At 52.3% G+C, this 14,240-nt stretch overlaps 1 protein-coding gene across 2 annotated transcripts; it reads right to left on the bottom strand.

The window, feature by feature from the left end:
• Positions 1-211: 211 nt before the first annotated feature.
• On the bottom strand, positions 212-13,018 carry MON1A (MON1 vesicular trafficking associated A). Of its 2 annotated transcripts, XM_036109529.2 has the most exons (6): positions 12,752-13,017; positions 4,497-4,636; positions 2,801-3,286; positions 1,457-2,222; positions 595-742; positions 212-495 (listed from the first exon to the last, which is right to left on the bottom strand). In XM_036109529.2, the coding sequence occupies exons 2-6, from the start codon at positions 4,621-4,623 to the stop codon at positions 355-357; spliced, it is 1,668 nt and encodes a 555-aa protein (XP_035965422.1). In that variant the 5' UTR covers positions 4,624-4,636; positions 12,752-13,017; the 3' UTR covers positions 212-354. The 2 variants fall into 2 exon arrangements, with proteins under 2 accessions (XP_035965422.1, XP_035965423.1); XM_036109530.2 differs by lacking the exon at positions 595-742 and having other exon boundaries at positions 360-495; positions 12,752-13,018.
• Between the last annotated feature and the right edge of the window lie 1,222 nt (positions 13,019-14,240).

Here is a 14,240-nt window from a genome sequence, read left to right as displayed (position 1 = left end):
AAGACTTTAGCTGAATGCAGAGAGCCCCAGCCCCAGTTTTGACTCTGAGTGCCGGTGGCCTGATGCTGTGCAAGGGAGGGAGGAGAAGGACTCAAATGTGCATGTGGCCCTGTGCGTGGGGGAGCACGGGCAAGGACCAGGGAGAAGGATTCGGTATTTGTATGTGAGTGAGAGTGGGTGAGTGAAGGGACCAGTGACAAGGCCCAACGAGTGTCTTTCCCAAAGCACTTTAATGCACGCACCAACCCACGGTCCCCACCTGCTGCCTGGGCAACAGAGGCCAGCCCACGTGGAGGCTCCCGTGGCTTCCATGGCCCAGTGTGCCGAAGAGGGCTGAACCCACACACATTCCCATCAGTAGGTGAGGGGCGTGAGGATGAAGAGGCGGTCTTCTTCTTTGCGGATCCAGCGCATCAGCTTATGGATGGCACTGACGGCCGATGCCTTGGTCCCCAGGGGGCTGTAGCACATGTAGAGCTCAAAGGCACCTGTCACCTGGAGGAGGGGGCACAGGGTAGTCATTGAGGTTAGGTAGCCCTCAGGCCCACTGCCTGGGATCCCGATAAAGCCCAGGCCAGCCCAGGGCCACCTTACCCAGGCCAGGAGGTTCTCATTGGGGCCTGTGTAGTAGATGGTCTTGAGTGGGCGGGAGGCATTGTGGGCTCGGCTGTGCAGATACTGGTAGAGGCCCAGCAGCCGCTCCTGCTCCTCTTCACTGGTGTACGGGGCCTCGATCTCAGGGCTGGAGATGGGGGGGGGGGGGTTCGCAAAGAAATGACTTCCGGTGCCTTCTCTGGAGACCCAGAAACAAACCATTCCTAGTCAGGGAGACTCTGCCATGTGTCCTACCCTCGAAATGTTCTCCCAGGATAGGGCACTGTCTACCTACCACAGAAGACTCTCCAGGACAGGGCTAGGCCCACCCAGACTGGAGCCCTGTTCTTCCCCCTCCCCCAAGTTCATGGCATCTTTGGTGACCTTCCCTTGGAGAGGCCAATCTGAGTTTAGGTGTCTAAGACAGAGGGACAGGTCTGAAGTGGAGGAAGAGTGATTTGGGAACCCAAAAAGGGGTAATGGGAGGATCGAAGATGCCACATCTGGCCCCAGCCCCTCTGTTGGAGGAGGAGTACTGTGCCTCCTGGCCTGGACTAAAATGACCCCTAAGGCAGACTTGCTCCAGGGCAGGAGATCCAGGAGACCTCGGTTCCAGCTTCCTTCCCTGGGTGTATTGGGTATTTCAAGGCCTTCTGGGTAACAAAGTGGAGAGATGTATGCCCATAGGGAACAGAGGGATAGGGAGACTGGGTCCCTGATGTCAGAGGGAAGCAGATCCAACATGTCAGTCCATTCCCAGAGGAGCTGTCAGCTTCAGGACTGCATCAGGGCTCAGGACCAATCCTTCTCCCCATCCCCAGCCCTATCTCCCTCAAGCAGTGTCCCCAAGGCCCTCCCTCACCTGGTGAAGAGTCCCGAGCTCTTTGACTTATAGAGGAAGTGGCGCAGGTCCGGGATGCCCACTTGAGCAACACTGTAGTAGGGCGTGCGCAGGGCCTCCCGCAGCGCCAGGTGGGCTCCGCGCTTCCGCAGGCGCTCCTGAAAGCGGCGGCGGCAGTCAGAGACTGCAAAGAAGTCCTCGCGGTCGGTGGAGACGAGCAGCAGGCAGAGATCGGTGTCAGGCTCCAGGTAAGAGATGTGTGCGTGGAAGAAGCCGGCTGCATTAAATTTGGGCAGGCACACGGGCGTCCAGGCCTCGCCCTCGCGGAAGGACGAGGAGGAACTGATGAGGTTGAAGAGCAGGTGCAGGTCGATGGGGTGCAGGAATTGGTCCTTGCGGCGCACTAGCGCCACGAGCTGGTTGCGCGCCAGCAGGATGGAGAAGACGAGGCTGCGGGCACGCGCCTGCTGCAGGCTGGCACTCACCGCGTCGCGCACTGTCGCCGCCAGGGGCAGGCAGCGCGCCGCCCCCATGAGGAAGCTGGGGTCTCGCGCCATGAGCTGCAGCAGGTTGTCGGTGATGCGCTCCGAGCCCGAGAGCAGGCGCCGCAGGTCGTAGTTCTGCTTCTGCTGGAAGATGTGGCTCAGCTGCGCGCCCGTAAGAAGGCTCAGGATCTGGTAGTAGATGTAGAGCAGCTCCTGCGCCAGTTCCTGCGCCGACTGCCGCGTGCGCGCCACTGCCACCAGCACCAGTGGGCTCCGGCGCACGAACACTACCTTGTAGCCATCTGAAGGGGGGGAGGGGGTGTCAGCTTCTCCGGGAAGCCCTCCTGGATTGGCCTTGCCCAGCTCCCTCGGAGCCCTGGCTTCCTACGCAGCTTGTCGCCTTCTACATCCTCTCCACCCTCCCTCAGAGCTCTGCACACAGTAGGGACTTAAGGATGATGCAGATAAAAACGGCAGCCCAAGGTCCCCTTTCCCTGAGGACTCCAGGCCTGTCCCTTCCACTTGCTTCACAGACTGGCACCAGCCAAAATGCAGTGAGCACTTCAGAAAAACATGCTTGTGTTAAACGGCAAGAGCCAGGACCTGGGGCTTTTTGGTCACCTCCCCCGACTTCTGGTTCTCTCCAAGGGCAAAGCCCACACCAGAGCCACCTCTGGCCCTCACAATAGCCCTATCAGGCAGGCGGTGTTGCTATCCATGTTCAGATGACAATACTGAAGCCCAGTGAGGCGGAGGGATGGCCCTTGGACCCCTTCACATAGCACATCCCAGGCCTCTCTAGTCCCCGGGGATCCAGGACCTGCTATGAATTAACCCTGGCCAGGGGAGCCCTCCCTGCCCCCCTTTCCAGGTGGCTCACCTGCGTGGATAGAACGAATGGCATTCTTGTCTGCCTCCAGGAAGGACACCAGGGCCACCATGACACCCATGGTGCTGGAAAGCGCCTCCTCTGACCCATAGCGGGAGTACACAGGCTTCCCCGCCTCGCTCAGCACAAAGACGTGCTTCTGGTGCAGTCGCCATGCCTCAGCAGCCTCCTCGTCATCCCCCTCGCCTGTGCCCTCCCTGGGGGGTTCCGTGGCTGGCCGCCCAACTGCCCCTGAAGACTCTGGCCAGTCCTCAGAGCTTCCTGGCAGCATCTCCTCCTGCAGGTCTCGGGCCACACCCGTCAGCTGGGTGCTCAGCTCACTGAAGTCCTGGCTGATCTGGCGCATGTCTGCAGGCAGTGGGGGGGGACCCCCAACACCCTCCTTAGGGCTGTCCCCAGAAGCTGCCCCATCCTCCGATTCCGTCAGGTCCTCGTAGGAACGGGCATGGACGAACATGGCACCCTCCTGCCCGGCACCTGCCGGCCAAAAGCACTGGTGCTTAGAGCAGGACCCGCTGGCAGACCACCTTACCAGCAAGGTGCCTAATATGGCACTCTAGCCTCACTGCCTGTCCTGGCGAGACAGGCCGCTGTTCCCTCCTACTACTGCCTACTGTGAGTTATGCCTCCCTGCCACTGAGAGCCCACCAGTCTCCGCCCATCACGCTGGGACTAAGACCCAAACCCCTCATGGCTGCGGGGGCGGCTGGTATCTGCTTGCTTCTCTCACTCTCATCTCACAGTCCTTACCCATTCCACTCACACTGACCTTCATCCACCTGCTCTTTGGACACCCTCAACACACCCCCACCCACCTCAGGGCCTCTGCACCTGCTGTTCCCTCTGCCTGGAAGACACTGGAACCTCCTCATATGGCCAGCTCCTTGTCACACTTCAGCTCTTAGCAAAAACGTTAGTTACCTCCTCACCTGACCTCCAACCCTAGGCACTCTGTCACATCTCCCTCCTTGACTTCTCTTGTGCCACTTGTCAGTTGTTACCCTTCTCCCCCACCGCAGTGGGGTTCCTGCGTTCAGTGACTCTCTCTCCCTGCGAGAAGTCTCCCTGACTCTGCTCAGGCCATAGTTCCTAACCCACTCCAGTGTAATGGCCCCACTAGCTTGTGGCTCCCCTAAGGCAGGGACCATGTCAGTTCTCCTTTACTGATTTTTTTTTGACAGAATAATTCAACAGATATATTTTGAGTCTCTACGAGGAGTTCGGTACTCTACTAGGTATTGGGGATACAACCACTCTGTGCTCAAAGAGCTCACGATCTTGGGGACGAGAGACGTGCAATACACACATAAACACATAAAGTTACAAAATAATGAGTATCCCGTATAGGGCATGGTCAGAGCAGGCAGGCCTGACTTGTGAGGAGGTGATACTTAAGCTGAGAGCTGAGGGAGGGAGAAGGAGCCAGGAAAGTACACTGCAGACCCAGGGAACAGGAGGAGGACCCAGGCTGGCACAGGGTGAGTAGCCCAACACGAAATGGAGAGGAAGGCCGGACACAGCCGGACTGAGCCCAGTTCCCTGCAGTATCCCCGGCACCTGACAAATAGCCCAGGAGTGACTGAACAAATACGTGAATGAGTGGGAGCGAAAGACTGGTTGGGAATCCCAGTGGCCCTGGAGGCTGCTCTCACTGTCAGCTTCCTGGAGCTGCACACTCTGCCCGTACCTGGCTCCATTCCCTGAGCCAGTCCTGGTGTGGGGCTCTCAGCTCTCTCCATACTCTGCCCATCAGAAGGAGCCAATGTGCCATCAGGGCATTCGCTGCTTCTCTTCCTCTGCATGTCAGCAGCCATCCTTCAGGCTCGCCTGTGGGGCAAACAAAGGTGTCATCGAGGCTAAGGGGGAAGGTGCTATTGGCAGGAGTCACTGGCATAATTAACGTGGTAAGTACAGGAAAGCGTCCCTCACCAGGACCCAACTAGCTCAAACCTCTGGGGAATGGGTTATGAGTAGTCCCCTCTAAAAAATGAAGTATGTTGTTCTTTTTCTAAATAGAAAAGGAAGAAAGAATTCATTGTACCTACTCACTGTAGAAAACTTGGAAAATACAACAAGGTCTAAAGAAAGAAATGTCACCATTCTCCCACCTTTCAGGATCTTTCACTGTTCCCATTTTGGTGTATTTCCTCCCAGTTTTTTTTTAATGTACATAAAAGGTAAATAATTTTTTTTTTTTTTTTTTTTTTTTTACAAACTGATAACAGCAGCTAACATTGAGCGCCAAGGCAGTGTGCTAAGAAGTTCAGTAGACAGTTATCCAAGCCTAATCACTCCGCCCTGGGGCAGGTGCCCGTGTCTCAGGCTAGCTTTATAGATCAAGGGACTGAGGTTGGGAGAGTTTAGATACCTTGCCTGATGTCACAACAGGAAGGAAGCTGGGAGCTGGGAATTGAAACAATTCTGTATCCTGCTGTCTTTCAGCACACATCCTACCACGAACATTTCCCCATTCAAAACTGGGTAGACCAATAGTGCTTCCTGGATATTTGCAAAGAAAGAACACGCTTGTCTTCAGGCTGGCTTTTTTCCGAATACACTGTTGTACTTTCTGATTTTGGCACCGGGGCTTGCCTTACAAATTACAAACAACTAGAGACATGACGGTTCTCAGTGCCCACCTGATGGCCAGGACAGACTCAGCTTGATCTCTGGGCCTGGTGGAGGTGGCTGGGAGTGGATGGCAGGGATAATGAAATTGGATGGCTCACCTGGAGTCATCCCTTGGGCCCCTGAATGGCAAGCTGAAGGGCCTTCACTTGGGGGGCAATATACATTCCCAGGGGAGGGGTTCCATCTGAGGCACTGACCCTTTCGTGAAGAGAGATCTGGCTGGATAGGCTAGAAGGGCAGCAAAGACCAGAGACTCATGAAGAGGTCATGCAGGCAGGCCAGGGGCCTGGGAGGGACTGGTGTTAGTGACCCCATCCCTGCCTTCCTAGGGCAGAGTCATAGGGAATAACTGAGACCTTGTTTCCCACTAACTCTGCAACCTTGGGCAAACGGCTCCTCCCTGAGCCTGGCGTGAAGTAGGTGCTCAAAAATGTTCACGAAGAGAGCAATCTCAAAGAGACGGCGTCCCCATCACTCGCATTTGTGTGGTCCCAGGTTGTCTGTATCCACGAGCACTCTCAGACCCCCCAGCCCCATCCCACCAGAGCTCCTATCAGGGAGCTCCTGTATGTACCCAAAGAACTGACTTTCAAGCTCCTTTTGTTTTGTCATCTTTGTTGGAAGCTATGGAATCCTTTCTTCAAATGAGTCTTTTGCAGAAGTTCAATGTGCAAAACAGACAGGGCATCCCAGTGGCCATTCCTGCACTGAACCTGGAGCATCGCACAAGTGAAGGCTGGGCACCCCTGGCCCACAGCACCACCCCACATAGAGTCGGACCAAAGAAACATCATTTGGGAACAGCCACCTTTGTGGATTTTCTAGGCCACTAATCCCATCCATCAGGACAATCAAGAGTGATGGTTCCTAGCATGAGCACCACCTTGGGCCCCCTTGTCTGACAAAGGGCCAGAGTAACTAAGAGGCTACTTGCCCTCAACAGCAACCTGTTCAGAAAGGTCTGCTCAGAGACAGAGATGGAGAGCCATGGGAGAAATCCCAAACAGGCCAAAACAACCATTGTAACACCACAGAGGCCAGGGCAGTGGGTGCTACAGTAACAAGGGCATGGCTAGGTCTTCCGCAAGAAGACACAGGCCCCATGAGAACCTTGGAGACCATTCTTTCACAAGCTACCCTAAAGGCCAGATTGGGGCCTGCACTGCTACATGAAGAGAGAGTGACCCCAGAGAGGTGAGTCTGTCCGAGTCCAGGCAGAGGGCAAGCTGCTACTGACAGTCCCAGGGCTGTGGCCAGGGCTTCTGGACCTGGCTCCCTGGATGGAAACCTGGATTGCTACGTGCTTCCTTCCAAGGAGAAGGTCCAGAACCATTGCTTTAAATTACCACGTTTCTGGGGCGCCTGGGTGGCTCAGTCGGTGAAGCATCTGCCTTCGGCTCAGGTCCTGATCCCAGGGTCCTGGGATTGAGCCCCGCATCAGGCTCCCTGCTCAGCAGGGAGCCTGCTTCTCCCTCTGCCTGCCACTCCCCATGCTTGTGCTCTCTCTCGCACGCTCTCTCTGACAAGTAAATAAATAAAATCTTAAAAAAAAACAATTACCACATTTCTATGTCGCCTCACTTTCCCACTCCACTGGTCAGTTTACACCTTCTCTCTTCTCAAACTTGCCTCACCTGCTTCTCCCACGCTCACTCAGCGCTATCCGTGATAGCCAAAGAGAACTTCCAAGATTCCCACCACCAGCTCACCTCACCTGTCAGACGTTGCCTTCCTTCTCACTGAAGATGAGCTCTTGTGCTCCAGCGGGGGCAAACTCCCCCACTCTAGCCCTCTCGCCCTCACAAGCACAGCGCATGGCTTCAGCAGCTGTCCCTCTCTCCTAGATCATTGGTTTCCCCTTCTCCCCTATCCATCACCAATATGCTGACGCTTCGTCCATTTTCAAGACACCTTCCCTGGGGTGTGTTTACTCCGTTATAATCGACTGAGCTGTACTTATGATTTGTGAACTTTACGTCTGTCTTATTTCAATTAAAAAGTTAAAACAAACCTCCCTCTAGGTTCCACCCCATTTTTTTTGCTGCCCTTTATAAAACAATCAAACCTCAAAATTGTAAATAATACTTGGAGTTTAATTAGTCAGGTGGGCTAGATTATGTTGTATAACAAATGAATGCCAAAATGGCAGAGGCTTTACACATAAAGGCTTATTTTTTGCTCACACAAAATCTACCATGGGTCTGGTAGTAATTCAGCTCCCTTCCAAGCAGTGATTCAGGAATCCAAGTTACTTGCATCTCATAGCTCTGCCATTGGAATACGTACTTTTCCCACATCACTGGGCAGTGGAAGACAGGGCTTAGAAGGTCATGTATGAGCTCTTAAATACTTCAAAGCCCAGATTGGCCAGAACTAGTCACGTAGCCAGAGGGACTGGGAAATGTGGAGAGTCGTGGATATTTGGTAATCAAGAAGTAAATCTGCCACAGCCTCTCCACTTCTCCCACTCACTCTTGAAGCCATTCCAACTAGACTTGTGTCTCCATTACTCTAGTAACACTGTTCCTATCAAGGTTGCCAGTTGACTTCAGGATCATCTCACTTCACTCAGTTGCAGCGGATACACTTGATCATTTCCTCTCTTTTGAAACATTTTTTTCTTCTTGGCTTCTGGTACACCACTCTCCTTCCTTGGTTCTCCTCCTATCTCATGGACCATTTCTTCTAAGTCCTTTTTGCAGTTCTTCTGACAGTTAGGGAACGCAGATTTCAGTCCTTAGATCTCTTCCCTGTCCTCATTCAGTCTACTGGTGATCTTATTCAGTCTCATGGTTTTAAATTCCATTGATACATTAATGATTCCAATTTTTTATTTCCAGTGCCAATCTCTCTTCTGACTTCTAGAAGCACACACATTTAACTGTCTACTTGATGCCTGCCCTTGGATGTCTTACAGTATCTCAAAGTTCTATGTCCAAAACTGAGTTCCTGATCATCCTCTTAAAAACTTATTCCTCCCATGGGCGCCTATGTGGCTCAGTTGTTAAGTGTCTGCCTTTGGCTCAGGTCATGATCCCAGGGTCCTGGGATCGAGCCCCCACATCAGGCTCTCTGCTCAGCGGGAAGCCTGCTTCTCCCTCTCCCACTCCCCCTGCCTGTGTTCCCTCTCTCACTGTCTCTATCTCTGTCAAATAAATAAATAAAATCTTAAAAACAAACAAACAAAAAACCCCCACTTATTCCTCCCAGAGTTTTATCCATCTCCATGAAAGACGTCATCCTTTCAGTTATTCAGAAAATGATCTTGGAGTCATCTCTTTTGCTCACACCTCATATACCGAACCACTAGCAAATCCTGTCACCTGTACTTTAGAATACAGGTGCACCCAGCAAAATGTCACTCTTGTTAATATTTTCCCCATAGAATTCCTTTTAGTTTTTAATACCCAACTGTGGTAGCCAGCCTTCAAGATGGTCCCCAGTGATCCTCAACTCCTGCTATTCATGCCTTTGTGTACTCTCCTTCCACACCGAACAGGGCTGATCTATATAACCAATAGGATAATGTGAAAATGACAATGTGGGTTTCTGAGGCTAGGTCATAAAAGATACTGTGGCTGCTGCCTTTCTCTCTTGGATCACCCTCTTCAGGTAGAGCCATTAGCCATGTTGTGAGGACACTTGAGCAGCCCTACAGAGAGAACCTCATTGCAAGAAACTGAGACCTGCAAACAGGCAGTATCAAATATGCCAGTCACGTGAGTGAGCAATCCTGGAAGCAAATCATCTGGCCCCAGTCAGGCCTTCTGATGATTGCAGTGTCATGAGAGAATCTGAGCCTGAACCATCCAGCTAAGCTGCTCCCAAATTCCTCCCAAATCCCCATAGGAATTGCGCGAAATAATAAATATTTATTATTGTGTTAAGCTGGTAAGTTTTGGGGTAATTTGTTACACAGCAATAGATAACTAATACAACAAACTTGTATTGATTCAGCTTATGTTTATACAGAAAAAAAATGCATATTTACATCATCAGAACTTGATCTAGATTTTAATCAAAGTAATGTGCATTTAAAGTCTCAAATTATATTCCAAATCAGACAGTGGAGTGGAGTGGCAACAAAAGGGGTTTACTTGCATCGTGGCTGTTGCAGGTACTGAAAGAGGCCATGATACTGCATCAAAGCAGCAAACAGTGTTTGGTGATCAGGAGGAAATGCTTTAAGCATTTTATATCCTAACACTATAACTTACTAGGCATATATTTTTCCTGGGATTTAGTACCATTTTAGAAAATTAGGGATTTGGGATTGATGAGGGAAGCATTATACTTTTCCCCATTTAAAATAATGGGAAACAGACACTAAGTTAGTGATTCCAGACATAATGCCCAACTTTTGTAGATTACGATGTTAAATGGGAAATACCCATATCCAGAATCCAACCACTGCTCATCACTGCCACCACTACCACATTGGTCCAGGCTACCATTCTCTCTCTAGGAGTGTCGCACCTGTCTTTTAACCAGTCTCCCCATTTCTGCCTTTGTCCCTGCACAGTCTTTCCCTCGCACAGCACTCAAAGTGATCCTCTTGAAAAAGAAGTCAGGTCATGTACTTCCCCTGCTCACAACTCTGTAATGGTTCCCATTCATTCAATGAGAAAGCCAAATTTCCTCACAGCAGTGCACAGGCCCCGCTCTATCTTCCCCCCCCCCCCCCCCCCCGCCCCACCATTACTTCTTTGACCTCATCTCCTATCCCTTCCCCCACTCGTTTTACTTCAGCCCAGCTACAATGATCTCGTGGATTTCCTTTAGGATAATGTAAATGTAAATGTAAATCCTGAGCATTTTTTTACTTCAGAACTTTGCCCTTGCTGAGCTTTCTGCCTGGACCATGTCTCCCTGCCTTTCCCTCTGGCCCCCACCTTACCTAGTCCACTGCTTGGGCTAGATATTGACATGACCCGCTCTCTCACTTCCTTCAGGTTGTTGCTCAAGTGTTACCTATCAGAGAGGCCTTCCTGCAATATCCCTGATTCTCACCCCTTTTGCCCTGCTTCATTTTTCTACATTGAAGGTCACCCTGTGACCTGCCACAAATTTCAATATGTCAGCTCCACACACAGGAAGAGTTTAATCAACATTTGCTAGATAAAAACTTTGGGAGGGAAAAGGTGAAAGATCCTCAAAGAACATCCAGTTATTAAAGATTTTTTTTTTTTTTTTTTTTTATTTATTTATTGGAGAGCGAGCGAGAGAGAAACAGCATGAGAGGGGAGAGGGTCAGAGGGAGAAGCAGGCTCCCCGCTGAGCCGGGAGCCCGATGTGGGACTCGATCCCAGGACCCTGGGATCATGACCTGAGCCGAAGGCAGTCGCTTAACCAACTGAGCCACCCAGGCGCCCAAAGAACATCCAGTTATAATGCAGCCTCTGGAGATCCCTGCCTGTGGAGAAGATTTGTGTTTGGTAGTAGTCAAGTGCTCAAGAACAATGGCCCTGGAGTCAGAGGGACCTGGATGAACCTGGTTTGGTTTTATAAGTCTTTAGTTTTCTCATCTATAAAATGGGGATAATGATAGTACTGGTTCCCTGGGTTGTGGGAGGATTAAATGAGATAATCTATGTAATTTGGTTACCCTGGCACAGAGTAGGCACTTGTACACTCAGCTGCTGCCATTAGCACAACATGATTATTTTTACTTAGCATTCAGACCATATGTAGCTGCACTTACAGACAGATCCAGTGGTTTCTGCCCCATAAGTCAGTCCTTTGAGAGCTGGCTCACCCTGAACGAGGCCCTGAGTGAGCTGGCTGGGGAAAACATGATTCTGACCTCATGAAGCCAGGTAGGCTCTGGCCTGAAGTGAGCCACCTGTGATGTCCAGCCAAAGAGATGTCTGTGGGCCTAGGACTGGGAGTTCCTCCAGGCTTACTGGCTCTTCATTGGGCTTGACGTTGTAGGAACAGACTATTGGTTTTCTGCTGCTCCTGGAAGTCTCTCCCAAGTTGAACTCTTTGGTCGGCCACGTGCCCCTGCTCTGTGCCTTGCACCTTTGGCTCAAAGGCCCAAACAAGGTCTACAGCAACTTGCCCAATGTCTTGGGGGCCCACTACCCACCAATCCCTTGTGGGCTTCAGGTGACTGAGCCTAGTGTGGCTGAGGGGTACCCAGCATGGTACATGCATGGAGTGAGGACAGGGTCAGCTGGCTGGGGCTAGCAGTGGCTTCCTTTACAATAGTTCCCCTGCTACCTGAAATCATGTAGCACCTCAGCATCTCCAAGGCCAATCTGGGGATCCAGCCAGAAGTCCTGATGAAGCAAACAGTTCTCTGGACACTTACTCTGGAAACTAGGCAGGGAGGGTGAGTGACTCACAGCAAACCCCACCCCAACCCCCACTGGAGCCATAACCTGCATGACTGAAGCTCCTGGGAGGCTGGGCCTGAAGCCATTAAGCAAGAGAGGTCTCTTGGAACCAGTCCCATATGTGCCCTTGGGGCCCCTTCTCAGGCAGCCTCTCTAAAAGCCCCCAGGGCATGCTACTTTACCTAGAAGTGCTCTGCTGTGCCCACAAGCAATGTCATCAAAGAGGCTGGGTCCATCAGCCCTTCTGTGCCCACCCTGGAGCAGGTAAAGCCTTCAAGAGCCCCTCCCTACTGGCTCCCTACCACTGTTGCTCCCTCTTCCTGCTTAAAAAGTGCTCTGTTCTCTTTGACTCCTTTGGGAGTGGGCTCCAAATGGGAGGGTGGTGCCAGGATGCATGGGTGCGTGGCAGACAGGGCCCTGGTGAGGCTGTGCTGTAGCTGTTTCAGCAGGATGCCTACTCCTGCTGAGAGCATGGCCTGGTACTTGTCACTGCTGGTGGCCACTCCCCTCTCTGACAAAGGCTGCTCACCCTCCCCCAGCAAACTGGAACCCAGAAAGGGCTGCTCACTCAGTACAAGGAGCAGACGTGTTATCTGAGCCAGGGCACCCTTGAGAGCAAAGTCCAAAGCCTCAGGACACTTCCAGGAGCTGCCCCGCTCACCCCACAGTCACCTCTGCCGATCTTTGAGAGGACTTTATTGGGGAGGGGGTGCCTTGGGGGGCGGGTCCTACCTGGCTACTGGCCCCTACAGGACTTTGCCCTCCCAGCCAAAGGAAGGATTCCGGTCCTCGCCTTTTGTATTCTCCATCTGGGGGCCAACCGGCTAAGGCACCCCAAAGAGACTAAGACCTCCTACCGCAAATGGCAGCGTAGGCAGCAGGGGCGCCCTCTCTTCAAGCCCCTCGCTCCAAGGATGACAGCTCTCCAGTCTCTCGGTAGCCCCAGGCCACGTGGGTTGGCAGTCGTACTCACCTGTTTCTCCGGGGGGCCCTGGACGCACAGAGATTGCCGGTCACTGCACTCTGCCGGACCCCCGGGAGAGCACGGGTGCCCGGCGGGACCTGGACTGAGGGCGCAGGTTCGCGGGGCCACGGCCCCCTGCGGACGCAGACATGGCCACTGTGCGGGCCACCGCCCCCTCCCACCGCCCCTCGCCCGGCCTCCGGCCCAGGAAGACAGCCTTCGCCGGCCTCTCGTGGCGGAGGCCCGGCTCCAGCCGCTCGGCCCAGCCCTGCCCGCCCCGGGGTGCATTGTGGGAACTGTAGTCCGCAGCTCGCTGCCGCCTGCGGCACTCTGGGGCGGGGCGGGGCGCGCAATCCTGGCAAAGTCGGGGGCGGGGCCTGACCCGGGACAGGATTTGCCTCATCCCGCACAGCCTTCTCTTGCGTCGCGGCCTGGCCCAAGCGCTTCCCCGGAACCCAAAGGCATGGGTGGACCAGACCCCCAGGCCCCCTCCTCCCCGGCCAACTAGAGGTTTATTTCAAGGGGAAGGAAGAGACGTTGGGGGTGTTTCCTCTATTGACTGTGGAAGGGCAGTACAAGTTTAGGGGCTGGATAAATGTCATTAGTGGGTCCAGCTACACTGGTTGTAAAGGATGTAGGCACACCAATTGTTGCTAGACATCTTTTTAGCCTCGTTTTAATATATCAGTATGAGGCTCTAAAACAGTTCTCAGCTTTGACTGCACATAGAACGACCTGGGGAATTTTTAAAAATCACTAATGCCTGGAGATTTTGATCACTTCTAGACATTTTGATTTAATCGAACCGGGATGGGACTCAGGCATCGGTATCTAAAAGCTTCCCAGGTGATGTGCCAGGGCAAGGAACGATTGTTATGGGCATTTGTAATTTCCTAGACACAAAGCAATGCAAACGACAGGAAAACATAAAGTTTTCCCACACAATTTTATTTTATTTTATTTTTTTTTTTTAAAGATTTTTTATTTATTTATTTGAGAGAGAGAATGAGAGAGAGCAAGCACATGAGAGGGGGGAGGGTCAGAGGGAGAAGCAGACTCCCTGCCGAGCAGGGAGCCCGATGCGGGACTCGATCCAGGGACTCCAGGATCATGACCTGAGCCGAAGGCAGTCGCTTAACCAACTGAGCCACCCAGGCGCCCCTCAATTTTATTTTTGAAGTACAGTTTAAAGAAGTAAAATTAGAGATTAACAAAAATACCGCTCATGTTTTCTCTGAAGCAATGAAATTACTTTATAGCTTTCTGGTTAATTACCCCCACAGTTCTAGGATGAAGGAAAAAGTCTGAAATCACTCCTTTAATTCTCCCTGCTGCTTCAAGCACCTCAATGCAGTGTCTTGTCTCCATCTCAGCCCTACACCGGAATTGGAAAGCTCTGCCCCTGAGCTTCTCTTATGGTCTCAGATGGCTGCCACTTAGAGCCTACCTCCACAATACAGGTCTGTGACTGAAATGATGACAAAACTGTGCTTTGCGC

The sequence above is a fragment of the Halichoerus grypus genome, chromosome 1 (assembly GCF_964656455.1).
Source record: "Halichoerus grypus chromosome 1, mHalGry1.hap1.1, whole genome shotgun sequence".
NCBI lineage: Eukaryota > Metazoa > Chordata > Mammalia > Carnivora > Phocidae > Halichoerus > Halichoerus grypus.
The sequence above is the reverse complement of the archived record's forward strand: the minus strand, read 5'-3'. Positions and strand labels throughout refer to the sequence as shown.

Coding starts and splice junctions, on each gene's coding strand:
- MON1A (XM_036109529.2), bottom strand. CDS start 4,623: ATGGCTGCTGACATGCAGAGGAAGAGAAGCAGCGAATGCCCTGATGGC. Junction 2,223..2,800: donor CATTCGTTCTATCCACGCAG/GTGAGCCACCTG, acceptor CCCCCCCTTCAG/ATGGCTACAAGGTAGTGTTC. Junction 496..594: donor ATGAGAACCTCCTGGCCTGG/GTAAGGTGGCCC, acceptor CCCCTCCTCCAG/GTGACAGGTGCCTTTGAGCT.